Source organism: Magnolia sinica, chromosome 11, assembly GCF_029962835.1.
Source record: "Magnolia sinica isolate HGM2019 chromosome 11, MsV1, whole genome shotgun sequence".
NCBI lineage: Eukaryota > Viridiplantae > Streptophyta > Magnoliopsida > Magnoliales > Magnoliaceae > Magnolia > Magnolia sinica.
Genome location: NC_080583.1, coordinates 5543135 through 5570874, shown reverse-complemented (window position 1 = coordinate 5570874; position 27740 = coordinate 5543135). Strand labels below are relative to the sequence as shown.

The 27740-nt window shown below is 40.8% G+C and overlaps 2 protein-coding genes across 3 annotated transcripts; both read right to left on the bottom strand.

Annotated features, from left to right (window-relative positions):
- Positions 1–349: 349 nt before the first annotated feature.
- LOC131218645 (reticulon-like protein B13) lies at positions 350–8336 on the bottom strand. 2 transcript variants are annotated; one of them, XM_058213307.1, is made up of 5 exons: positions 8215–8336; positions 5768–5954; positions 1721–1932; positions 906–973; positions 350–872 (listed from the first exon to the last, which is right to left on the bottom strand). In XM_058213307.1, exons 1-5 carry the CDS (start codon positions 8279–8281, stop codon positions 738–740), a joined length of 669 nt encoding a protein of 222 aa, XP_058069290.1. In that variant the 5' UTR covers positions 8282–8336; the 3' UTR covers positions 350–737. The 2 variants fall into 2 exon arrangements, with proteins under 2 accessions (XP_058069290.1, XP_058069289.1); XM_058213306.1 differs by having other exon boundaries at positions 350–973.
- A 4030-nt stretch (positions 8337–12366) lies between these two features.
- On the bottom strand, positions 12367–23993 carry LOC131218644 (nucleobase-ascorbate transporter 3). Its single transcript, XM_058213305.1, has 14 exons — positions 23541–23993; positions 22402–22499; positions 22105–22281; positions 20605–20705; positions 19156–19231; positions 19011–19070; positions 18504–18688; positions 18314–18410; positions 16951–17037; positions 16446–16504; positions 16016–16107; positions 15853–15930; positions 14570–14730; positions 12367–12697 (listed from the first exon to the last, which is right to left on the bottom strand). The coding sequence occupies exons 1-14, from the start codon at positions 23710–23712 to the stop codon at positions 12452–12454; spliced, it is 1689 nt and encodes a 562-aa protein (XP_058069288.1). The 5' UTR covers positions 23713–23993; the 3' UTR covers positions 12367–12451.
- Positions 23994–27740: the final 3747 nt, after the last annotated feature.

Sequence of the window (27740 nt, the reverse complement as noted above, 5' to 3'; positions counted from 1 at the left end):
ATTCAGGTGGGCCATACAACAAGGAACAGTTTGGAAGGGATGCCAACGGTCGATTGTAAATGGGCCCCATGTGAAATTTACCCGAAATCCAATCCGTTCATCATACGTTGGATACCAGAATTAAGGTATATAAAAAAAATCAGGCTATTCCAATACTCCCTCTGACCACACCTAGTGGATTTAGATATTTTAGGAACAATTTTCCTCTATTCCCACCGGTGTGGCCCACTCGAGTTCTCAATTATCCTTATTTCTTGTATGCAAAGTGAAATAGAGGATCCTCACAAGATGTACGGAATGGATTTCTGAAAAATCATATACGGGCCCACAGAGGCCGACACTCCAAAAGATTAGAAAGTGAAAAATAAAATAAAATAGAATAAACATGTTTACATTAGAGCGTAACTAACAACATGTGCATCAAAACCAACTCAGAAGTTATACAAAATCCTCGAGCTTCCAGTTTTTCAAAAGTGGGGCCCACCGTCCAGTCATCCAAACCATCGATATGATGGGCCTCACCGTGGATGGCACATGGAGCAAAAATCCCCACATTGGATAAATCCCACCAGACACCACAACGGTTCAGATTCAACTGTCGAAGTGCTAAGACATCTGTGGATAGGATCTTCCAATCTGGGTCATTTTTTAGTGCATGAGCCATCTGCGGCAGTGCCCACTGACCCAACGGTTGAGATTGGCCGAACATGGGCCCACTCGTATTAATTGAGAGATTACTACTCAGTTTTCTTCTCTTTGCTAACCTTTTTCTTAATCTTCCTCAAGATTTTCTCATCAACCATCTCAGACAATTTTCGACCGTCCATCTTCACACGCTCAGATAATTTTCGGCCGTCCATCTTCACACGCTCAGATGATTTGCGGCCGCACATCTTCACACGCTCTACACATGCCTGGATCCTATCTTGATACTTGAAATAAAGGACAGGCAAAGTGAAACCCATCAAAATACCTGAAAGTCAAAGTCAAATCCATCATCTGAAGAAGTCAAAACCGGGGACTATAGGATCCAACGACTCATCAGGTGGGCCCACAGAAAAAATCACATACGTTTGAAGTAAGGACCATACTCCGGGGTGTACGGCCCCACCCTTGATGTTGATGTGAAATCCATACCGTGCATCTGTTGCGTATCTTTATGATCGCGATGGACGCCAGGGATCATCCTGATCCAAAACTCAGGTGGGACCCACCACTGTAAGAAATACATTCGTGCGGTTTGGCCCACCTGATTTTTAGAATGGATCCGGTTTTGGAGTGCCCCTTCATGGTGGTGGGACACACCTCCTGATGAATGGGATGGATGGTAGTACGTGGCACACGGTGGACCACACATTCCATCAGGAAGTTTCTACGGTGAACGTCACCCTTCCCCATGTCCCCCATTGTTCCCCTTGGTGTGGCCCACTTTAGGTATGAATCAACGTGAATTTTTGAGGATATACCTAACATGGTGGGACGAATCTGATGGACGGGATGGGTGACACTCGCACATCATGGTGGGCTCCAAATCATGGACGGGTTGGATTCTTCCAATGTACTCCATGTTGCCACATGAGCTTCTCATGAAGAGATGTCTCCAAAATTTGGAACGGATACTCCATCCACAGAGGAGGATGATAACATCAACGGTCCAGATCACAGAAAAAATGGGCCCCACTTGAACAGTGTCCACAATCAAGGAGAAAGAAGTACTTACCAATGTAGAGGAGTGTAAGGAAGTCGAAGCAGCTACCGATAAAGGAGAGAATCAACAGAGCAGTAATTATCTGAGCAACCACTAACCAATTCCTCTCCACAGCCACATGAAACAGATATCTCACTGAATCTTCGACCCATGATTGGACGGCATCCGCTATCTCCACTGCAGACTGCTCAGAGACTTCTAAACCTGAGCAGCTAGGCACATCCCTAATGCAAAAATAAATAAATGAAATGCATGAAAAAGAAGAAGTGTGGACATGTGCCATATGTGACAATGTGGCACTTGTGTGTGAAATCAAGGCCATAGTCAGGTAGGGCTGTATGTGCAAAATGCTGTAAAACTTGTTTGGATTGGAAGTAAGCAAGGAGAATGCAATGGAAGCAAAATAGTGAAATAAATGTGTGTAAAACTCATACCAAGGCTAGCAACTTAGGGAACCAAATCCTATAATAGTTCTCAATCGAATCTCTTTAGAAAGATCTTTTGTCTCATGGTAACCTACGCCAGTCTCCTTACGAAACTTTCGTGATTGGGTTAGCCATACACTTCACATGTTTCTAGCGATTCACATGGTATCATCAAATGATATAAATCTTGGATAAGAATCCACAACGCACTAGAATGCCTTGTTGATGATCCTTTACTTCGACATCGTTTAGGGTTCCTCGAACAATGTGATATCTCACACCAGGTAAATCCTTAACCCTTCCTCCTCTTACTAAGACTACAAAATGTTCTTGTGAATTATACACTTCTAAAAAAAAATGTTTTTCCAAAGAAAGAAATACTGTATATAAAGTTTTTTATTGTTTTTTTTTTTTTTAAAATTATGTAGAGCGGGCCATAGATGTATTCTTACCACATTTGGACCAAAAGAAGCTTGAACAAAAGGGGCCAGTCCTACATAATTGGGCCCAAGCATGTTCGGATCAAAGAAATTTATTCCGGATATAGAGAAATTAACGTTTGAAGTGTGTGCCGTGAATGATCAGCTATAATTTGTGATCTAGATATCATCACAGAACACATGACCTATTGATTTTTATGTAGCGGGCTATCTAGGTTCAACCGACCCTTGTAATGGGTTGCATCGGTCAATTTCATGAGAAAACACATCCTTCATGTTCAAAATTGCGGTTGTAGAAAAAAATTATTATTCAAAAAAAATTCTATTTTCATTGTTTTTTTAGAAATTTTTTGAAGTTGCTTGTAAGTCAAGAATATTCTAGTAATGTTTATCCATACTTTTCATTTTTCTTTTTTTATGAATTAGACTTTAGAAGATTTTTATTATAATTAGGAAATTGAGCTTTAGAAGAGTTTTGCAATAATTAGTATATTAGGCTTTAGAAGATTTTTTCTATTTTTGGTAATTTTGAATTTAGGTTTTATTTTTTTAATTAATAGTGTAATCAATAAATCATATACATTACGAATTATCTAATAAAATATTCAAGTTTTCTCTATTATTATTTCTCGTGGATTCAAGAACTATCTTCTAGATTTAAGATTTTGATTACTTGAAAAATACAATAATCTTTCTCATTATTGTTTCGTGCTCTTCTCTACATAAATTTTCTAACATTTAAATAATTCCCTTGTGAAAGAAAATCTCATTTCTCTCTAAATTTGTTATTTAAAAGTCATTCCACCTTTTGGATTTTTTTATTTTTTTTTAAAAGGAAATAATATTCCCTAGTTGAGGAAGAAAAGGAAATGGGAAACATTTTTTGAAATAAGTATAAATCATCTTGTCGACATAATCTGAATGCTTTTGCTAGTCACCGTAAAGCCAAACAGTAGCTCAAACAGTTCATTTGATGGTCCCACCACCTATTAAAAGGTCTGCGGCATGCAATAGATACTTAGTATAACAAGAATGATTAAGTTGGTTACCATCAAAATAGTGGTGTCCATCTTTGATGGAGCACAACTTGAAAATCACACTGATCAGATGATCTTAATCTTTGGTGGTGTGATTGTTCACCATTTTCTTTTGATCTGCCCTCTTGATGATAGGGTATGGCACACATGTCAAGGATATAGGTCACTCATCAAGTGGATCTCTCAAAAAAAGCACCCAGGCCCAAAAATCTCTCAAGGCAATGGCTCTTCATGACCATACTTACAGTCCCCTCTTGTTTTCTTATGGTGTATCTTAGGGCTTGTTTGATTTTCCTAATTATGTTGTAAATGGGTCATCATTATTTCTCAATATTGTTTGGTTAAACTTGGAATTGCTGCATCAAACGAGTGTGAATCCCCATGTAAATTTCTTGTTTTTATGTATGCTTAAAATTTGTGGGGCTCACTGCGATGAATATGTCATATCCACATTGTTAATCCGTTCCACAAGCTCATTTTAGGGCACAAGTAAAAAAATTAGGCAAATCCAAAGCTTAAGTGAACTGCACCACATGAAATAGTAATCCTAATAGACCCAAATCAGCCATTGAAAGCTAAAACCTTTCTAGGGCCTACGATGATGTTTATTTGTCATCCAACCTGTTCATAGGGTCATGCAGTCATGGATAAAGGGAAAACACAAAAATTAGATCGATTCATAACTCCTGTTTCCCCCATGAAGTGATTAACGGTAGGTGCTATGGTTCGCTTGAGTTTTAGATCTGCCTCATTTTAGGCTTATTCCCAAAAATGAGCCACATAAGGGATGAATGGCATGGATATGGGTCATATGACATACATCATGCTGGGCCCTACATTTTTGTGCCCAAATTTTTTTCCCGCCCAAACATTGGACTTGTCAACATCAGACTTAGGGTAACAGTTGTAATTACAAGTGTAAATAATAACAACTATTTTCCAATGTATTTAATTGTAATTTCAAAATCAAACAAGCCCTTAGTTTAATTAGTCATAGGCAATTGCTCTTTCTACAGGTGTGTGATATACATAGGTGATAATACAAGTATAAAGAGGGCATCTTGTAAAAATAATTTAGTAGGAGATTCTTTTTATAATAGAAAAGTGGACGAAAGATAAATCCAGTATTTCTAATTTATATTATTTTAAGAAAGAAGAAAGCTCTGCATTGCTGGGGTGTAGGTTTACTATCTCTCGTTTTGTTGGTTATTTTTATGGGTGTACATGAATCGAGTTAGCTCGGTTAGCTCGCTTGACTCGACTCGAAAAAGCTCGATTTGACTCGACTTGAACATGAGTTTGAGCTGAATCGAGCTGATTTTTTTATCTTGAAAAAATTTCAAACTGATTTTGAGCTTGCTCGAGCTCAACTCAACTCGGATCGAACCACAACTCGAATTGAACTCGGATCGGACTAGTTCGATGACTCGGTTACTTTAATATTGATGTTGCTCACCAAGTGTTTGATGAAATGACTCAACGAAATGTTGGCTAGTGGCAAGGAAGGTATGTATATGAAATAAATATCATTTTCCCTTGATTTTGATATTGCCTATAAGGTGTTTGATGAAATACTTGTAAACAGCTACTGCTGTTGTACATACAGGGAGAAATTGAAAGTGCACTACATGTGTTTGTGAAAATGCCGCAAAGGCTCGATTTTGGCTCAAACTGGCCGTAGCTACTGACCGAACCGAGCTGAACTAGCTAGTCAGGCTCGAGGACCGAGCCGAGCCGAGTTCAAGTTGGGGTCAGCTAGTGGCCGAGCCCCTCCATTGTGATTTTCCATTGCTTGCATCATTTGCCATTGTTTTTACCCCAACAAAATCAAGCAAGGCTAGGATCAAAGTTATTTCAATGCCATGGATGGGATGCACATGGTTATCTAATCAAAGTAAATCCCTGATGGGCCCCACCTAATTGATTGTTGAATGTTTGGACCTATTTTTCTACAAAAGAGATCCTAGCCATCCACACTCTGGACTATTGTTCCAAAGCTCAGAACCGTCCAATTACTACGATTTTTTCTGGGTGGACCATGAAGAGTGTGTAGGATCAGGTGAACAATTCAGATTGATTGACTATGCAGCTAAAACCACTGATTAACTTCTCAATGTGCAATACTTTTATGATTGAATGGAAACCATTCATGCATACCTGCCGAGGAGTGGGGCCAAGTGGGCCCAAACGAACAAAGAAGCAACGGTCAAGATTGCAACCCAAGAAGCAACGGTAACAAATGTATATTGGTAGATTTCCAGCAAGACCCACATCACGGTGGAGATGGCAAGAACTGAAAAGCTCAGCTTCTTTCTCCTCCATAAGAATATCTCTCTCATAGAATCTGCAACAAGACAATAGAAGGGCAAAAATGATATTACGAAGGCCAGATGAGGGTAAAACGGTCTTTTCCAGCTTACCATGGTAATTTCTATCTCTAGGCCGGCTCCACTCCAAAGCTTCGTAGGTCAAGCTTACGCGGATTTCCTGGGAAAGCCTTTTGCAGGAAATTCATGCGCTGTGAACTTAGGTAGGGCCCACCGTGATGTTTTTTAGGAATCCGCTCCGTCCATCCGTTTTTTGAGCTCATTTTAGGAGAGTAGACAAAAATTGAGCAGGATCCAAGACTCAAGTGGGCCGTACTAAAGGAAAAGGTGGTTAGGGAAATTCCCACCGTTGAAACCTCGCTGGGTTCGAGGGTGATGTTTACTTGCCATCCATACCGTTAATAACGTCATTCCTACTGGGATGAACTGAAAACACAAATAGTAGCATGATTCAAAACTTCTGTTGGCCCACGACTATTTCAACGGTGGACGTTCAATTATCACATTTTCGGCACACTTAGTATTGGATACGGTTCATTTTTGGCCTCATATCCTAAAATGAACTTACAAAACGAATGGACAGGGAGGATTTCTCACAAACATCACACTGGCCCCACGCGGGTTTCGAGCACAGGAACTTCTTGCTCAGGCTTTCCCAGGAAATCCGTGTCCACCTGCAACATGATTTGTGGGGCCCACTGTGATGCATGCATAACATCTAATGTAGATCGGGTCGCAAACAATTTCATGGCCAAGATGGACGAGAAGGTCCGATCCGAGGTGGAAGTGATCCAGACCATCAAAAACTTAAAACATTCGTATCTTGCAAACCAGAAGAGTAATTATCCCACATGCCATATATGATTTTGGGCAAGAGAAGCTACTTTAGCCACCCAACCTACTAGGCCAGGTTGCACATGCTAAATTTGTGAGATTCCATCGGATGGAGGGTTGAAAATCGATTTTAATTTTGTTTTTACAAAGTAAGTTTCATTTTTATTGCAACTCTTCATCCGTTGGCTTTTAAGAGTTATGTCCAACATGAAAATTGCTTAGAAAAGTTAGGAGAATAGCATTGTTTAGTTAAATAGGACACCTACTATTTTTGTCCCCAAACCATGAGGTCCAGTGGAAATCATAATTAACTATAAAGAGTAAGTTTACTATAAATTGTAAGTCATGATTTAAGTGAGTTTTAGTTGTAGTTTGATTCTGAAATTGAAATGACTCATCCGAAGTGCCATATATGATTTTGGGTAGGAGAAGCTACTTTAGCCACCTAACCTGCTAGGCCAAGTTGCATATGCCGAATTTGTGAGATTCCATCGTATCGATGATCGAAAATCGATTTTAGTTTCATTTTTATAAAGTTCTATTTTGATTGTAATTCTTCATCCGTTGAGCTTTTGGAGTTGTGTCCAACGTGAAAATTGCTTAGAAAAATTAGGAGAATAGCATAGTTGAGCTAAATAGGACACTTACTATTTTTGTCCGAAAACCATGAGGTCCAGTGGAAATCACTATAGTTAGTCACGGTTTACCATAAGTTTAATATTTATAGTAAGTCACGATTTACATGAGTTTTAGTTGTAGTTTGATTCCGAAACTTTTCTTTAGTGTTCATAACATTATTTAAAGGGTTGTAAACATTTTTTTTTTATATAGCATCAATCAACTATTTTGGAATCTTTAGAAATTATTTTCTATTTTCTTCTTTGCATCACCGATTCGAGGTATCTCCATGAGGAGTATAGCTCCTAGGATTCGTAGTAGTTATCCCAAGCGAAGAGGGTGCTCCACCTCAACACGTCCTTCCCTGCTTCAACATCACTCTATCATCTTTTAATCACACTGATCCAAAACTCAGGTGGGCCACCCTTTTAAAAAAAAGCTTCCATAGTGGACCCCACCATAATTATCAGATTGGATCCAATCTGTTTAGTAGATGCGCCCCACCAGGATGATTGGTCAGCCCCAAAATCAGTGGGCCACACCACATGGTTTCAGAGATTTTAGGATTGATTTTACATGGTGTGGCCCATCTGAATTTTCGATCAGTGTGATTTTTAAGAAAAAAGTACAACATGAGAGGGCAGACACGATGGACGGATTGGATTTAAATCACAGCGGCGTTTGTAGGTTAAGCTTAACCTCCTAAGCTTTGTAGCTGATCCGACCACTTCTATCAGAGTATCTGCCCTGCAGAACCGGTCGGGGGAGGGTTAAAGATGATATAACTATAACAATATAGGGATAAAATGGTCATTTGGAGCTTACCTTTGAGTAGAGATTGTGGAGTATCAGGAGCTGGAGCTGGAGTAGAAGTAGAAGCAGAAGCAGACATGGCGTAGGTGATGAAGATGAGCGATGAGAGATCTTCTCGGTGCTTTTGATGGAAGGATCTTTCGGTGTGGAGTGACACGTGGCAGCTGACTGGTGAACGGTGTGGATTGTGGTTCCCACGTGGTGGTGGGGAGGCTGTTGGGTCGGGATGTTTTGGACACGTGGTAGGGTTTGTCGGAAGGAGATTGGGTTTTTGTAGCCCGCGGGGTACCGGAAATCGTATGGGTTGTGGAGCGTACGTGGGACCCACCTTGGATGGTCCGCCATGCAGGTGCTACGCGTTCGGATGGTCCTGAGCCATCCAACCGATGGATTCTTGTCGTCGAGCGAGAACTCTTTGGGCTTTCAACCGTCAGCCAAGATCAGTTATTTGAACGGTTTATCATGTGGGTCCTACCTTGGATGGTCCACTGATTAAGATATTAATGGGCCTTTTGGGTCGGGCCCAGATGACAAATAAGGCCCGACTACGAGCCCTAAAAGATTCACTCCGCTCGGGTCTGACCCGATCAGACCTGGTCCTGCCAGAAAATTGATCTAATCTCTATTTTCGACCTGAATGCTCTTAATCCATCCATTGATTAGGTGGGCCACACATGCACAAGAAAATTGACTTTCAGTGAAATGAAAACCAACGGGTCTACATGCAAGATGAAGTCTCGGCAGGCCGTATTGAGCTACGATAACATGAGCCACGCCTGACCCGAAAATCAATCGGGGCCATACATGGAAGGCCCATGCCCGGCCCACAGACAAAGTCAATAGATCCAAGCCCAGTCCAAAAGTAGGCCCGCCAGGCCCCCCCTACCAGCCCAGTTTGTGAACTTTGCAGCATTGCCGAGCCATCAATGGATCTTTCTACCATTGAGGAGTCGGAGGTGGGGCCCACTTGATGAAAGATCCGACGATGTTGCCTTCAACGGCCCATGCAAGTCCTCTGCCATGTGCCTTGCCATTTTTCATCTCTGACGTACACGTGTCACTCGTTGAGGGCAATCAGAACTGTTATCTGATGGGCCTCCTTACGACAGTGTCTAATCGTGTAATTTTCAGCATTGCTCCAATTTCTGCTCCATCCATATTCCGACAACTGATCTGACCGTGGGTCACTAGATGGATGGTTTTGATTGACCAAGAAGCCACCGTGGATCGCACGTGGTAAAAAATCACCTTGATCAGATGACCGCAGGGTCGATTCACTTTCATCCTGACCATCCATTTTGTAGGTGCCCTTCTTATCCTTGTGTTTTTGCGGCCATGAGTATTTTGTTGTTTATCTGCCGTTCATCCATGATCAAGGTGGGATCCACACCCGTCTTAAAGCAGACGAACATTTGCAGTATCGAGCTATTTGTCTAATCCGTTTATATGGAGAAATTTTGAAAAAGGAAGGAAGATGTGTCCACTTCGGGCCATTTATCAGGTAAAAATGGATGGATTTTAAGGCTGTCAGTGGGCCCCGCCGGTCTGTAAATTTAGAGCTGGGCATCCAGTCGAGTCAGACCGAGTTAGGGCTGACCCCATTCGTTCCGGTTTTGAAATAGGCCGGACCCAAACTCGACCCGACTCGGTACCAAGTCCAGCATACCTAACCCGATCTGAGTTTGACCCGGTCAAAGTACTGAGTCAAGTCAAGTTGGCACCGAGTCGGATCGAGAGATACGGGAGGGAGTGGAGATGAGAGAGAGAGAGAGAGAGGAGGGTGGTGATGGTGGTGAGTGGCTGCTCGACTTGGAAGAGGAGGATGAGGGCGGGAGGGAGAGTGGGATCAGGTCAGGATATGGTTGGGTGGGGTGGGTAGGGTTAGAGATACTTAAACATTAGAGTTTATTTATTTATATATACCCAAACCCGAGTCGAGTATGACCTGAATAAGTTTCAGGTCAAGTTACAGGGTAACCTGGACTCGACTCGATTTGAGTTTGGATTGGGCAAAGCCTATTTGATTAAGACCAACTCACCCATTCGGTTCGGGTCAAGTTGGGTCTGAACGAATCGGACAAGTTGAGTGGTCCCATGCCCAGCTCAACCTATAATGCCTGTGGGACTAGACCAGTTTAGGCCAGGCTTGAAGTGAAATATTAGTCTTGTGGGCTTCCCATCAGCTCGGCCAGCCCCTTTAGGGTTTTAAGGGCAAGTTTTTCATATATCATGCACAGGTATGGTTTGGACTACCTAATGGACGGGCCAGATCTCCCAGCACAAGCGTGGCCCGGATATAGGCCCATTTATATTGGCCCGTAGCCGCCTGTCTACAGCTCCAGTTGGAGCACTTCAAGAATAAAATATTTAGGGGCGTCAATGGATAGGGCCTGAAAAATCAGAATTTTGAAGAGGGTTGGACCAACGGCCCAGCTTGAAACAGTTCAAAATCCGGGCCGCTACCTACTCTAGGCCCGGCCCGTTGACTGCCCTAAAAAGATTAGGAGAGCTTTCCATGCTCATTAGCCATCCACATGCAGTCACACGTGCCAACATGCAACATGTATGAGATCCGAACTCTCAATCTGGCTAGAAATAAAGCTTAGATCTCCCACCGTAAAATTCCAGAAATTCTATTACTCAACTGGGCCACAACCTGCTGTAGACACCCCACATAAAATGAGATTGAATTTCGTTCATCGACTTCAGTTGGGTTCCAATTAAAGCATTTATACCGCATAAGGACAAGCCCTAAAGACAACCATCAGATTAGCTTTGTTATTGCAGAGGGTGCTGCTTAGGTGGTAAACCAATCAAGGAAGTACGGTCTCAAGCACAGTCGCAGAACAAAGATACTATTTCAAAAAGGTGAAAAACCTATAACTAGACAATGAAAGTTCCATTATAAGTGAACTGGTCCACAGTAACCCGTTTCTGCATAAAATCAGTCCATGGTGGCTCGCTCCCATGTCTAGCGATAGCATGACACAATCCAAGCCTTTTGTTTGCGCCTGAGTCTATCAGTTTCCGCGGTGTGTCTTCAGTTTGATGTGGTCCAACTCTGTTTTTGACACTTATGTGTCATTGCCCGAGGACCTCCTTTCGCCTATTTAAGCAGCTCGCCGTGACAGTGAGAGAGAGGACAAGGATTGGGAGAGACTGAGACGGAGAGAAACAGAGAGAGGGAGAGACAAGGAGACTACAGAGGTGAAGAACGAGGTTATTATAGAGTTCTGTCATAGGAGGGAGGCTACACCGAAATCCGCTTTGGCAACAACACACACTCTCTACTCCTAAAGCAACGTGTGCCTGACCCTCAGCCATCTTTGAAGCACTCTCCCTGCCAAGTTACTTTCTCCCGTCAAAGTTAAAAAATACTGAAGTCAACAAGCACGTTTGGAATTCAGGACATTTGGCCATCCCTTCTTATTGAAAATAGTGTCTAATTCTTTTCTTTCTCACGTCTCAAATCAAGCACATAACTAGAAAATCAACGCTTCTACACACATCTTTAATGCATTTCTTTACTTTTCTTTGTTCCACCTATCTAGAGACCAGAAATACTACACCAGAAATCCTAGTATGGCTTAGCTTTCTAATTTGCTGCCGCTTTTACTCTTTTTTTTTTTCCCTAACTACCCGAGGTCTTGAAACTTAGTGCAATATGGTCTAGTTCTCTATTTTGTTAATATTTTTATTTATTTCTATTCTGCATAAAGACCAACATAGCATAGCTTAATTCAATAATGTTGGGAGTTCTCCCAAAATCCCTTAAAAACTGTATATTATTGTAAAGTAGAGACTGTATTTCATATGGGTAGAAAAGGGTGCATGACCCCTTGGATTTCCGTTACCCGAGGTGACACTTTTACCTCTCAATCTTCCCCAAATTTAAATCAAATCAAAACTAGAACCGACAAACGAACGGAGAAAGAAAAGTGGGGGTTTCATTCCGCATGTAGTCACACGGGAGGGCATTCACACGTACAAAGCAGACAGTTGAACCAATCTTTTTCTACCAATTCTTGTTTTTTATTTTTAAATGCTGTATGGCTCACCTGAGGTATGAAATGGCCTGATTTTAAGGACAGAAGATCTAACCAGCATAACCCACCTGATGGAAGGATCTGATCTCACACACACTTTCCATATTGACACGTGGAGTTAGCAAACCTCTGATTTATATAATCTAAAGTTCAAATCTTATAAGAAGGAAAAAAAAAAAATGTACATGCACGTTAAGCAGTAATTAGCGAAATCTGGTTGGGATGTAGAAAAATCTGGTTGGGAATGAGAAGTGATGTTTTATGTTGAGAGGGTAGCTGTAGAATTCTTCATTCCTCACATCTCCCTTCCTGGTCTGGAATGGGGCCCACCATGGTAGCCCTCGGTCCACGGCCGTCTGTTTGGCATCCAGTGTGTTATCGAGCAGCGTCCCGACGATCAATGCGACTGTCGGCGGTGATGAAAAGATCGAATTGAAGATCTCATTAAACTGCATATGAGATGATTAAAAAAACAAGTGAGTTAGATGATCCAAGCACCACGAGTCTGCATTGAAAATATGGAGTGACTCAGCTCAACTCAGTATCAAATGAGTCGAGCTGAGTCGCAGAATCTTAAATAGTTGGATACAAGATGACTAAAATTTTAATGATTTGATCATTAGGGACCAAGGTATTTAAGTTCAAGTGGGGCCCCAGCTTGGTTGATCTAGGCTGTCAATATGATGGGCCCCACCTTGTATGGGCCATGCCTGAAGAATCTCCTCACAAGAAAATACTCGCCTTTCAATTTGTGGCCCGCAATTTAAACCATCCATCTTTTTCATATATGGATGGCCCACCAGATGCGCGGCCTAGCTTGATTTTCCCATGTGGCCAGGTTGGATCATGTGGAGCTAGCAAATCTCTTCTTTCAGATTGATTTGGAATTTTTGTAGTGAAAGAGGACTCAGCATGACTCGGCTGAGTCAACTCGACTCGTTATGACCAGTTTTGAATCGTTGTTGAGTTTTTTTCAGCCGAAAATCAACACCCAAATTCAATTAGATTTACAGCGAAATGTTGGGTTTATTCGCATTTCCAATATACATTTATTCGTAAATTGGAAATCTAGAAATGGTTCGAAGCATAATTTAAAAATTCAGAAAAACTCAACTTGATTCGCCGAGTCGACTCAACTCAACTTGAATAGATTTCATCATGCCTTGAGAAAAACTCAATTTGTCCATGACTCGGTCAAGACTCACAAAAACTCTAATCAAACTAAGCTCGGCCCAGAATGGCTTATGATGGGAGTCTATGGTATTCAATAACGGTAACGGTTGCGGCCACTGCTGTTATAGTTACAATACAGCCTTAAAATAAAATAAAATAAAATAAAAAACTGAATTGGCCCTATAACAAACCGTTACGGGTCTTCTTCTTTTTTTCTTTTTTTTTCCGTAATGGTTGTTATGGCCTCGTAATGAATAATGGTTCCCACCGTTACTATTACATAATGGTTGAGACCGTTGTGTAACGGCTATAGTTGTTTTCGAATGAGGGGATGGGTTTTAAATGATTAAAGCTGGATCTATGTTTGGTTTCTTCTGTTTAATTTTTGCTTGAAATTTGAGATACAAACTAAAAAATGCAGACGATGGAATATAAGCAACATTAGTGTTTTAGAAAACTGCATTGTCGGATTTTTTATATTTCACATGGTAGTATTTGGACATGTGATTTTACTAAATATTATTTGAGTTTCAAATAGTATGTAGCAATTTTTCAATTAAAAGTTAAAAGCCAACTGCACTTTGCCCGTTTGGCTAGTGCATGGCCAAATTACAATTTGGTCTTTCTGTGTGTTTAGGCAGGAAGTGTTTTGTCATTAGAATTTGATGCACATGATGTGGTATCACAAGATTTGTCCCAACCATCCGATCATGGCCAATAAAATGGATTTAAGAATCATTTGATCGGGTGATTCTAACCATCTAACCGATGGCCAGAAAATTGATGGTCCAATTTAATTAGGAAAGGTTTGATCATTGGCCTAGAGCATCGGTCAGTGCGATGTTAGGAAAATCCAATTTTGAACATGCAGAGAAGCATGTAGTTATGAATTTAGGACATTCGTCACGATGGGCCATCACATATGTATCAGGCTGTCTTGGTCATCAGGCGGGCCACACATAAATTGAATGTGGACCGCCTGCCAGTGCTTTTTAATCATCGATCACCCTTTCATACAATGCTGCACGCCTGATGACCGGGACTCCTGATTTCGTGCCAGGACATGAAGTTATTCAACTCCCATGAGTTAATTTGGCATGTCTGAAGAGATGCTAAGCATTTTAATGGAAAAGATCGTGATTGCTTACCCATCCAGCACCCGTTTTGACTGGGCCATGGCCCGCCGAGTTTGAGAAATTGTTGAAGTATTGAGGAACAGATATACCAAGGAACAATGCAAGGCCCAATATGTATAGATTCCGCACCGAGTTGTAGTTTGCGAATTGCATAAATGAGACGCCGACACCAGCTACAGAAAATTCAACAAAAAAAAAAAAGAAAAAAGAACGGTTAATAAAACATTATTGAAAGAAGAACAACGAGAACATGGAAAATAGATGGATATTTTTAGGCTACGTTTGGATGTGCTATTGAAATGAATTGCAATAACAAGTTCAAGTAAGTGGGAATGACCAAATTCCAGTTACATTACTACTCGTAATGAGGAAGTAGCTGTCAAATTGCAATTACAATCCTTTCTCATCCAACTTGAAAGTAATGTAAAATTGCAATTTGGCGGTTACTCCTGTAGGGATCGACAGGGGTGTGGATCCCACACCTGATCCCACTCCTCAGGTGGACCTAATGGATCTTATCACTACATTGAATCGTTCATGTGTACCTGAGGAGTGGGACCCACACTTCTATTGGTCTCCACATGTCCATTCTTGGATTGCCACTTCATCCGAATTGGATGTGACTTGTTCAAGTCGACTCGGAATCAATTGAGTTTATTCCGGCCCCAGTAGCGGTGGCAATGGGTCGAGTGGAGTTCATGTTATAACGAGGATGGGTCCAATCCAAACTCATGTTTTTTATTAAACGGGTTGAAAAACTTAACACCAATATAACCCATTTATAATCTGTAAATGCTTCAATCCAAACTCAACCCAGCTGACCCATTTAATTAAAAATTAAAATTAAAATATCATTTTATATGAAAATTGCAATAATATAAACCATATACTTAGGAACTTTTAATTAATATAAAATCAAAATCAGACAAGGGACGAACCATATTCATGACTCACCAGGTTTGACCTAAAAAACATCAAACCAACCCATTTAATTTCTAATTGACAAAACATTGCTAGAACCCAAACCATATGGGAAGTGTGCCGACCCGAACCCAACTTTATGGGTTCAGTACGGATTGGGCAAGTCCATATGCCCAACTCAGATGAGTCCCAACTCCCAACTCGACCTAGGACTGAACAAGTTGGTCTGAGTCACTGAGTCTTCAATAGACGGCTCAATGCAAATGCTACGAAAGGTGACTACACTTTGGTCATTTGAGCTTAACTGAACCGATTATTGTGATTTGGATCGGTTGTGTATCCAAACGCGGCCTTAGCCTTTGGTTTCAACTCACCGACGAGTCCAAAGAGAACGCAGTGTATGGCAGCAAATATAGGGAGCGGAATTGATGCGAAGAAGGCTCCAAACTTCCCTGAAAATAAATCAATATATTAAAATTTTCGATAATTCATAGAACGGATTTTGTTTCAAGTTTTTGTGTGGGAGTCGTAACAGACCAAAGATGGAGAAGAAGATCATGAAAATGGTCGATATCTGCACCGCTCTTCGACTTCCGACACTCGTTAATCCAAGAAGTCCGACGTTTTCACTACAAGAATGTGTGTGGTTAGCAACAGTTTAACTGCTATAAGAGATCACAGTTACACTCAACACCTACACTCACGACGGACATGTTTGATGAATGGCACAGATCTTCCACAAATGTGCTACAAGAGCATGTATGGGTGCTTGTGTTTGGTGTTTGTAGATGGTGGGTGCCTCCATACACAGCATGAAACAAGATATGGTTGTGTTTGGATGAAGAATTGTATTGCGAATGCAATGCACATTGGACTAGAAATTGCACCTTGGCTGTATAGTGCATCCAAACACGGACCCACGAGAAACTATAATGAATACTGTAACAAAAAGCTTGGAGTTACTTACACGGATGCAGTCGAACCAACTACGGCGCCAAATAGCCCTTCGAGCAACAAGCCTACACCCTGCATCCACAGTGCAATATGATTTGGTAAGTAAAATGGTTTTTGACCATCCAAAGGTTTCAGATCGATGTGGACAAGAGTTTTGGGGGGAAAAAAAAAATCGAATCAAACACTTTCTCCCGCCTTAGAACATGAAACAGAAAAAAACGACGATAAATGCATGGTATCGTTGCATTTTCAGTTTTTAGAAGTGGGGTGGTCCAGTGATTCATATGATCAATCTTGTGGGGCCCAACTGTGGATGGACCATGTCCTGAAAATCTACCAGACTGGAAGATCATATCGTAGCCATCCATTCTTTGTCCATTTTTTTGGTTGAATGGGACAATAGAATATATTTCGCTTGAAATTCCAGTCTCTAAGATGTCACTCATTTGAGTCCAGACTCTGAAATTTCAAAAAGAACAATGTAGAAATGAAAACATGGAGTTTATCTGCAGACGAACCTGAAGACCGATGCTTCGACTAAGCACATGAGCGGGAGGTGGTGTGGCACCTGAGAACCGTGCAGCTGCATAGAATGTTCCCGTCGACTGCACCAAACAAAGATTATGTAAGAAGCTGTGCCAAGCAAACACTATTTTGATAGTAAGCTGCATTTGGATGCATTCTCTAATTGCAATGATGTTACTTTCAAGTTGTGTTTGGAAGGAACGTAATTGCAATTTGAAGAATGATCACATGCGTTTCAGATGTAGAGCGGATCATGGACACTTTCATGGCAAAGATGGACCAGGGAAGGCCCGATCGGAGGCGAAAGTGATCAGGACCATCAGAACCTAAAAACAGTCGTATCTCACAAAACGGAATGAGTTTTTTGGCATATCATATATGATTTTGGGGTAGGAGAAGCTACTTTAAATAGTAATTTTAGTTCGATCATAACTTTTGATCGGCGGTCGAAAGTCTTTTTTTTTTTTCTATAAGTAGTAAGTTTTAGTTCGATCATAACTTTTGATCCTTTGAGTTTTAAGAGTCGTGCCCAACATGAAAGGGGCTTAGAAAGTTTAGGAGAACAACGTGGTTAGGCCAAATTGGGCACTTACTATTTTTGACCGAAAACCATCAAGTCTATTAGGAATCATGACCGTCTATAAATAGTAAGTTTACTATTTATAGTAAGACACGTTTTTAGGGAGTTTTAGTCTAAAACTCTGGTTTGAACCCTTTATTTAAAGGATCGTAATTTCATTTTTATCATCAATCAATTTATTAGAATATTTTATTTTTTTTTTTTCTCGTAAATTTGAGGAAGCGCTGTGAAGAGTCCAAAGAGCTCCATGGATTCAAAGTAATTATCCCTGAGGAAGACGGTGATCAACCTCATCACGTCTATGGTAATTACAATATGTTGAAGCTGTGTGGGGCCCAGATATCATGTGTATGTGGAATCCAAACCGTGCATATGGTAAGCCTCCTCATGTTCACCATACACTGAAAGAATAGTCCCAGTCCTAAACTCAGTCCAAACACACCAGAGGGTGCAATGTACAATCACACCCAAAACCTATATGCACGCATGGTTTTACTGGCCTGTGTATTTTATGGCCTGAGTTTTGGTGTGTCCCCTTGTCATTGTGGGGCACACCTGATGAATGGGTTGGATGGAATATTTAAAAAAACACGGTGGACCCCACATTCCACATGAAAGTTTCTATGGTGGGCCCACACAGCTCCAACATATGGTAATTACCAAAGAATGTGATTACAATTTGGTTACCTGTTCTCTGACGAACTAATTATTACAATTCAATTCAATAGTTCATCCAAACACGGCCTAAGGGAGGAGATATTGGTGGGGAATCTAACCTCAGCAGCTGAAACAAGTACTGCGCCCATCATCCCAAACACATGACTTGCACTGAAAATGGGTGTGCCCCACTGAAATGGATATGGAATTCTGATCCTGCAATTAAGGCAACGACAACAACATCACCGATCGGAAGTTGATTCGACGGCCCATACTAAAACGTGGAAATGCGAGTGTTTTAGACCATACCATGGAGCAGAAGCCGTGAGGTGGGACCTATCGGTGCGGCAATGCTGCTTAGTCTTCTCAGGAACGCTCTTGTATGCTCCACTGCCGGTAAGAATCGCCGCAAAACACCATATAACCAGGATGGAGAAAAGCAGCCCGAATCTCTCCATTAAGGAGTGTGCTCTCTCATGGATATTCTTCAGATACTGCAATAAGAAGACATCCACCATTGAATTCCCTGTCTTAAAAATGAAAACTAGAGTGATCATAGCATGGATGGGACCCACATATGCAGAAGTAGTACAAGCATGCAAGATTTCATCAGGCAGGCTGCACCATATCGATTCTAGACTGAGAAAAATGAGACAGGTCAATTCCTAATGCGGGTCATTCACAGAAATGGCCAATGGTCCACGTTCAAAATGCTTGTGTGGCCCACCTGATGAATGGATCTAAATGTGAGCGCTGCACAGCCCATTTTCATTTAGAAAAATGTCAATTTTCACGAAGGAATTAGGAAATTATTACTTGTTGGGATACAACCAACAGAACCAGCATAGGCAAGCCGATCTCTATGCATTTTCCAACCTGAAAAAGGGGACATCGCATTATATTTCCGTTCAAAATTCAGATAAGTATAAACTCTGGTATGGAAGTGTTTAGAAGGAAAAACCTCAGGGAAGCCTCTCTCAAACAGTCCAAGCCCTACCACACAAACCACTGGAATGATCACAACAGGACTGAAGAACCTGTAAAAACAAAACCCAAGAGTTACTGGGGGAAAAACTCTTAGTAACTCAAGTATGTAAGACTTTTCCTATAAGTAGGCAATCGGAGATCAATGGTCTTGATCAAACTAGATCGAATCCGATCATTGGATCTTAGGCGATGAGCATGCGGTGGGGTCTACTTATGATGTAATTGATCCTAGCAAAATTTAAAAAGTGTGGACATTTTAAAAGTGTGGAGACTTGGGGGTGAGGACTCTTTGATGGGTTCAGGGTTCTTAAGAGTCCTCTACATATAGAAGTCTTCGTCCCCGAGTATTCCTTTAAGTAGGCCATCAGAGAGCAACAGTCTTGATCAAACTTGATCAAGTCCAGTCATTGGATTATAGGCGATGAGTTTGCCTGTGGGGCCTACTCATGATGTTACCAATCCTAGCAAATTTTAGAAAGCGTGGACTTTCTAAAAGAGTGGAGACTTGGGGGTGAGGACTCTTTGAAGGGTTCATGTTTCTTAAGAATCCTCTACATATAGAAGTTTTCATCCCCAAGGTATTCCTTTAAGTAGGCCATCAGAGATCAAAGATCTTCATCAAAATGGATCGAATCTGGTCATTGGATCTTAGGCGATGAGCATGCTGGTAAGGCCGCCTTACGATGTAATCAATCCTAGCAAATTTAGAAAGTGTGGAGACTTCCGGGGGGGGGCGGGCGCGGGCGGGGGCGGGGGCGGGTTCTTAAGAGTCCTTCATAAAATCAAAGGATCTTACAATTGTAGTGGGGCCCACAAAATCGCTCAATCTAAATAATCCAACGGTCAAATAAAAAACCAATGACCATATATGACCCACCTAATAGAAGTCTTACATCCTCTACATATAGAAGCCTTCGTCCCCAAGTATTTCTTACATTTTGCAGTTCTTATCCATCTTGAGAGTGCCCAAAAGAGAGAAGATAAGGATTAACCAATTTCTTGATGTCCTCAACAATGGCAACAACTTCAAGCGATTTATGTATTCCTACCTCTAAAATTCCATTATTTTCCATGATTTCGATACATAGATGATCTCAAGAAATAAAAAACTCCATTGCATAATAGACCCAAGCAGGCAACCCAGCTCCATTCATAACTTGGGACTAGGTCCTAAATGATAATTATAATTGTTTCAAGTCCATCTTCAAATGCACGGAATTGCAAATAGCGGTTTGGTTGTTATTATGATTAAAATGGTGTCGCGCTCATTGGGTCATTTTCTATACATGAGTTGAATGAATTGCAATTCAGTTCAATTGGGTATCCAAACGTGCACAAGCCATCTACGAATCTGGCCTGCCATTGGTTTAAAGATTGTAGATGACATAAACTTAAAGCCGATATTCGAGATGAGACCTCCTACCTTGAATAACTTCCCCATGTTCCACTGTACCCGATGATAATATTCACAAAGGAAGAAATGATAAGGGATCCTTGGATCGCTCTGATTGTTTGGACAAATCTCTGCAACTCTCAATGAGATTAGATCAGTGCTCAACAATGTATAACTGATTATAACAAGTAATTCAAGCTTCACGAATTGAGAACAGTGGATAAGTATAGGGCTGCGTTTGGATGCGTAACTGAATCGAATTGCGATATCTAGTTCAATAGAATGGAAATGACCAAATATGAATACTAGGAAATATATTCGAAATATGGTAGTCTGTGCTTTATTGAACTAACTGCTGCAATTCAACTTAATGCTGCATCCAAACATAGCTGATTTCAAAGCCTCACTGACAAAAATATAAAATGTTGGTTTGTTAATGAGGTATCTTATGGTGGATATGAGAAAGGTACTCGGCAGTCGGCACAACCACTTGAATGAATGGACAAGTTCAAGAACTAGGTAAGCATCAGGCTGTGTTTTGATGCACTAGCGAATCGAATTGCAATGTTTAGTTCAATAGATTGGAAATGGCCAAAAATGAATAGTACGAGAGGTAATTGAAATTTGATAAGTTGCACTTGATTGAACTAACCATTGCAATTCAATTCAATACTGCATCCAAACGCAATTGACTTCAAAGCCTCATTGACAAAGATATAGTGCTGGTTTGTGAATTGAGGAATCTTATGGAGGATTTGAGAAAGGTATTAGAGCCTACAAAGGCACAACCACTTGAACAAGTTCACTAACTAGACAAGCATAATAAAGCCGTGTTTGCATGCGCTACCAAATTGAATAATAATATATAGTTCAATAGACTGGAAATGGCCAAATATGAATACTAGCAAAGGTAACTGAAACTTTGTCATTTGCACTTTTTTGAACTAATCATTGCAATTTGATTCAATGCAGCATCCAAACGCAGCTGAATTCAAAGCCACATCGACCAAAACATAAAATGTTGGTCTATGAAGTATGAATTGAGGTATCTTATGGTAGATATGAATGGAGCCCAAAAAGGCACAACCACTTGTATCAGTGAACATGTTCTAGTACTAGATAAGTGTAAGGCCGTGTTTGGATGCACTACTGAATTGAATTGCAATATTTAGTTACATAGATGCCGAAATGACCAAATATGAATACTACAAAAGTTAATTGGAAAATGGTAAGTTTTATTTCATTGAGCTAATTATTGCAATTCAATTCAACACTGCATCCAAACACAACCAAATTCAAAGCCCATTTATGAAAATATAAAATGTTGGTTTGTGAATTGAAGCATCTTCCGGTGGATTGAGGATTTGAAGCTTCTAACCAACAAGAAATATTGTGATAAATTCAAGGGTGGGAGTTTGTGATTTCAATTCACTCAATACAAAACTGATCTTTGGAATGCAATTCGGCGAATGTGGCAACTAGCCAACTACAATTCATCTGATTCCTAATCTACTCGGGTTTCTACCGTACCTCATGCTCATTTGAGAAGGACCCCGCATTGAAATCATTGATTATCGATAATACTGGAATGATGAACGCGAAGGATGCATTCATCACAGTAGGAAGCCGGGTCCCCATGAGTGTCTGAAGGAGTGTATTCAGTCCATTCATGAACAGCAATGTCTGAATTACGCGGGCCTTATCACCCTGTTTTGAAAATTCAACATGAAAATTTCAAATTTGAATTAGAATTCTCAGTTCTGAAATAATGGAAAAATCAAACAGATTCACTCAAACAGGATAAGCACAATGGAGAAGAAGACTTACATTGTTCCCTCCCATTTTCGGAACAAGAATGGCAGAAATCATGACCGTTGATCCGAGCATCACGATGTAATGTTGGAATGCTAGGAAGATCATCTCCGCTGCGGAAGGTAATGATCGACAATGATCAGTTGCATGAACATAGTATCAGAGATCCATGATCAGGCCCAATAGAAAAGCCCGGTCTGGCTGTGCTTCGAGTAACGGGCCTCGACGATTCATTAGTGGGTCTGAAAATTAAGGCCCGCCTGGCTTACTAGCCGATGATTGGTTTGTGGGCCCTTTCAGGCCTGAAAATGAACCACGATTAGGCCCAAGAGAAAAGTACCTTCTGGCCCTACTACAGTGAGGCTCATTCAATAAGTTAGTGGGTCTTAAAAGTAAGGCCCATATAGCCCACCTCAATAAAATTTAAATAAGCCGGTTAGGGCTGTCTTGTGGGGTCATAGGAAGGAATAGGCCCATATTATTAGTTAGTGGGCCTGAAAATCAATTCCCATCCAGATTGCTAGATGATGATTAGTTAGTGGGCCTGAAAACAAGCCAGTCCCATGATTCAGCCCAATAGCAAAGAACCCAGCTTGGTACAGTTACAAAAGCTGGCCCTCCCTGGTGGGCCTTGGGCAGAATCAGGTCCAGATGGTTGGTGAGTGGGCCAGAAAAGTAAGGCCCATATAGCCACTAGCTGAGGAAACAATGCTGGCCCAATCATGATATGGGCCGGGCTGTAAAACCCAGGCCTACAAATCGTCGGGCCTGGAAAAGTAAGGCCCACCAAAAGCTAGCCGGGCTGGATCAGGCCAGGTCCATTTTCAGTGGTATATTTCAATGTGAGGCCTCACTCTGTAGTCCGCGGACTACTGAAGTGAATTTCTAGTGTGATAGTTGTGCAAAGCATGTGGACGATCAGATCCGTTCAGAAGGTGGGTCCCACCATGAATAGCCCATGGACAATCTATGAGTTGCACAAAATTATCCTATCCGTTCGATCTATGTACAGATAACAATCATAGAATGGTCAGATGTTACAATTTATTTATTTTTTGGAATGGTTAGGATCATCTCTACAGAAAAAAGAATAACATCATCCATATCCTAATTCTGAGATACAGAGAGAGAGAGAGAGAGAGAGAGAGACATACTCCAAGATGGATGTGAGTGGATGCAGAAGTAAAGGTGATGTAGCTGTTCAGAAGGATGATGAGGTGCCTCTCTTGCTGCTACCATGCCTCCCATCGGTCCTGTTATTACTACTGACGTTGGTGCAACACCTGCTTCTGATGCTACTCTCCCATCCATCTCTCCCATCTTCATATCCAAAAACACTCTTTTTTCTCCTACTCCTACAATCCCAAATACCACCTCCTCTAAATACACAAACCTCTCTCTCTCTCTCTCTCTCTCCTTCTTCTCAGAAACAGAAACAGAAACTTCTTCTTGTTCACTCCCTCTCTCCTTCTCAGAAACAGAAACAGAAACTTCTTTTTCTCTCTCGCTCGCTCTCAGAAACTTTTTATCAAACACCTAATACAAGCAAGAAAAGACGCAGAAAATTAGAAATGAAGGGAGTGTAATTATTTCTTCATTTCCAAGAAACAAATGCCCATACACTCATGATATAATAATATATATATAATATAAAAAAAAGACTTTCCTACCCTCGCACGAGTTTGCTTCTTCATACACATGCACTTTCATATTTCTTTCAAATGGCTTACGTGGCATCCTACACTAATAACTCAAAATAAACCCTTAATATCATTCTTACCAATCTAGATCTCTCATCAACGAAATATTGTCCGTATTTGATCATCTGATTATCGGATTGGATGACATTTATTGGACAGTTCAAAATCAAAAATTTCCAACGAGTATTAAGTGTCCACAAATCAGATGTTACAATTGTTCAAACAATCTTATTTTCTTATTGTGACTTATCGGAAGTGGGTCCCACAATTTAGTCGGTTTATAAAAGGATTTCATATATGCCACGTGTATAATTTTTTAGTGCCTGCGTATCAAGTGTTATAAGCTGGCTGAGTATCGTATAACTATAGTGTTATGTCACGTCAGATCGAAGGATATGGATTGACTCCTATGTCATTTTTCGTGCGTCATCCTCCTCACACGTCTCATTTATTTACAAATATCCTGACCATCCAAACTGTGGCATTGCTGATGGATCATTACTTTAAAACCACACCGTCCGTCCAATTAACGTCTATCAAATAGATGGCTGAAACTAAAAATGTCAGTGGTATAAATTCCAAGAAAAAAAAATAGATGGTTATGTTTATCCTATCAGCTTCATTTTTTGATTATCCTATATCTATAGTTCGCTAATATATTTTAACGGTCTGGATTTTTATTCAACCATGCCATGTGCGCGTTTGAAGCGTCACCACTATTTTTAAATGGTGGAGAACTCACATGTGAATCTAAACCAAATACCAGATTCAACTGTGGAATGTGGGAGGGAGACTTGACTAGTAGAGATTTGGAATGCAGAGTACACCCGCTCGCAAGTGGGGTAACTGTGGGACCCACTTTTCAATGATCCAAACCGTTAATTTCATGGGCCTATATTTGGATGGTTTACATATTAAATTTTATCATATAAAAAATATCCTAACTATTTCATTAGGATATCAAAAAATAGACGGCTTTGATGAAAGAAAGAAATGGTTCACATTAATCCTTGAAAAAGACAAAATCATTCAGATATTTTCCTCGATTATATGTTTATTTTTTATAATTAGGCTATCCAACATGATACACATCTTACCAACGGTTCAGATCACTGTTTCATGGGCCCCACTTATACAAACTAAAAAACCCGAACGTACTGCGCAACCTTTAGGCCCAAGCATTGTACGATTACTCGTGGTTTTGTAGAGATAAGATGCTCTGCCAGAGTATGGCAACTGATACGCAGTCACTCAGATAATGTATACTTGTATATAATAATTAAAAATTAACTGACAAAATTATGAAACCTAGCTTCTCTAAGTTACAGTATAAAAATATACGTCCTTAAGTAATCCCATCCTTTGATTAGTGGACACTTGTTTGATCAAATAGGACCGTTGGATATTTTCATTTAAATATACCCCAATCCAAAAATAGAAACCCAAAAGCCGTAACCCGGACTCAACAAGTTACTTTGAACCTGTAGTTACGTCATCTTCTACTTCTCTGCCACGTATGCAATTTCTACGTAACTTCTAAATACCTGCGTATCACCATCACGCTCCGCCGGAGTAATTTCTCTTAGTTTTTGTCTCCATCGAGGGGCGGAAAGCATGGCGGTCTGCCTTGAGATCCAGGAAGTTGCAGTTCGAAGTACCTAGTACGTTAAAATAACCATTTTCATGTCATAAATTACCATCATGCCACCAGCGTGATGCAGAGTTATATCGTACGCGTAGGGCACCTTTCTACACCGTACACGCTTTCCAATTTTTACAAGTGAGGTCCATAGTTCGGTAATCTCGACCGTTGGTGTGTTGATTCTCATCGTTGATGTAGTACTCAGTGATGTTAGCCGATATTGGCCATCCATCGACCAATATCAGGATCATATTTAGTTGAATGTGGACTTCTTGTATCTGTTATCTACTGGCCCATCTGTAAACCATAAATCGAAGTATTAAGATTGTCTTGTTAACAAGGCCTTTGAGTTATAAGCAATCAGAGGTGGGGCACATAAGATCTATGGTCTGGATTGCAGGGAAGATTTTGGTTGTTTGCTACAGTCATAAGTGTGAGTAGGGTTTAGTATGTTAGTCTCGGAAACGGATTGGCTGCTCCCCCTGCCACCAGCCCCGTGACTGATGGTCGGTGGTCTATGGGCCCCAAAATGATGTATGTGATTCATCCATGCCGTACATCCATTTTTACAGATCATTTTATGCTTAAATCCAAAAATTAGAGGGATATAAATCTCAGGTGGACCACACCACAGGAAAAAATAGTGAATGGATATCTACCATTAAAATCCTCCTAAGGCCCAGTGTACTGTTTATTTGACATCCAATCTGTTGGATGAAGGGAAAATACAAAAATAAGCTTGATCCAAAACTTTTATGGCCCCTAAAAGGTTTTTAATGGTCGACGCTCATTCAACACTTTTTCCTGTAATGTGGTCCACTTGAGATTGGGATATATCTCATTTTTGGTCTCATATACTAAAATGATCTATAAAAATAAATGGACGGCATGGATGAAACACATACATCATGATGGGGCCCACGTAGCACCGACCATCAGCCATTGGCTGGTGGCAGGGGGAGTAGCCAATCCGTTTCCGTTAGTCTCGGCCACACATGCAATCGCAAAAGGCTCACACTATTTCTGCGAGAAAGTTTAAAGTCCAATCGGTTGTACTAAAAGTTATGGTCCAACAGTTGATAAATTCCAGTCTTTTCATGTATGTGCGGCATCCAATCCGTCCAATAGGTTGGCCACATCACGAGGATTATGTTGCCAAAAAATTATCCATATCCACTCATCAATGTCACCACACTAGTATTATGCTTTTATCATTGTTTATCATTTTTTTTGGTATGGCCCACCTGATGAGTAGATGATGTGATTCTTTTCACTAGGTGATCCATAGGGTGGGGACCACCTAATGAAAGGGTTGGATGTCACATGCAGACTGCAGTTATCCGCTGGGTGTATGGTACAACCCCTTGGATCCGAGATATTAGACTCGTACATTGACGGTAAAAAAAAATTCATACTATTGCAGATGGACGATTTATATTCAAATTACACTCATTTGATTATCCGCCTGTCGGATTGGTAGACATTTATTGGAAGGTTGAAATGAAAAATATCCAACGGTCCTATTTCAGCAAACAAGTGTCCATGAATCAGAAGTTAGGACTGTTCAACCAATCTGATTTTCAGCACCATACTTAGATACAGTGGGATCAATAATTCATCCGGTTCGTTTTTGAGTTGATGAATTCTAAGTGTACAATTTCTGAGTGCCTGAGTATCAAGCGCTGATCTCTGCCAGAGTATCAAATAACTTCTCGCGAGCAACCTCGCAGTCGCAGGGGTGTTTCTAGACAACGGAGGCACTTGCTTATTTTTGTAAAACGAGGAGGGTTAATTTAGACATTTCACACGTAACAGTGAGCAGAAGTGCTGTTGAAGATCTTTACAAAAGGCTCTGAACTTCGGCACTACGCACGTGAGAGCCCCGCCAAACGTGGGACACGGGACATGGGGTCTGACTTCTACGGCCCGGTACGGTAGATCTGCAGATTCGGAATGGTACACTCATCTCTTCGCAGTACACGTGGTAGGTTGAAAAATGAACCAAGACCGTC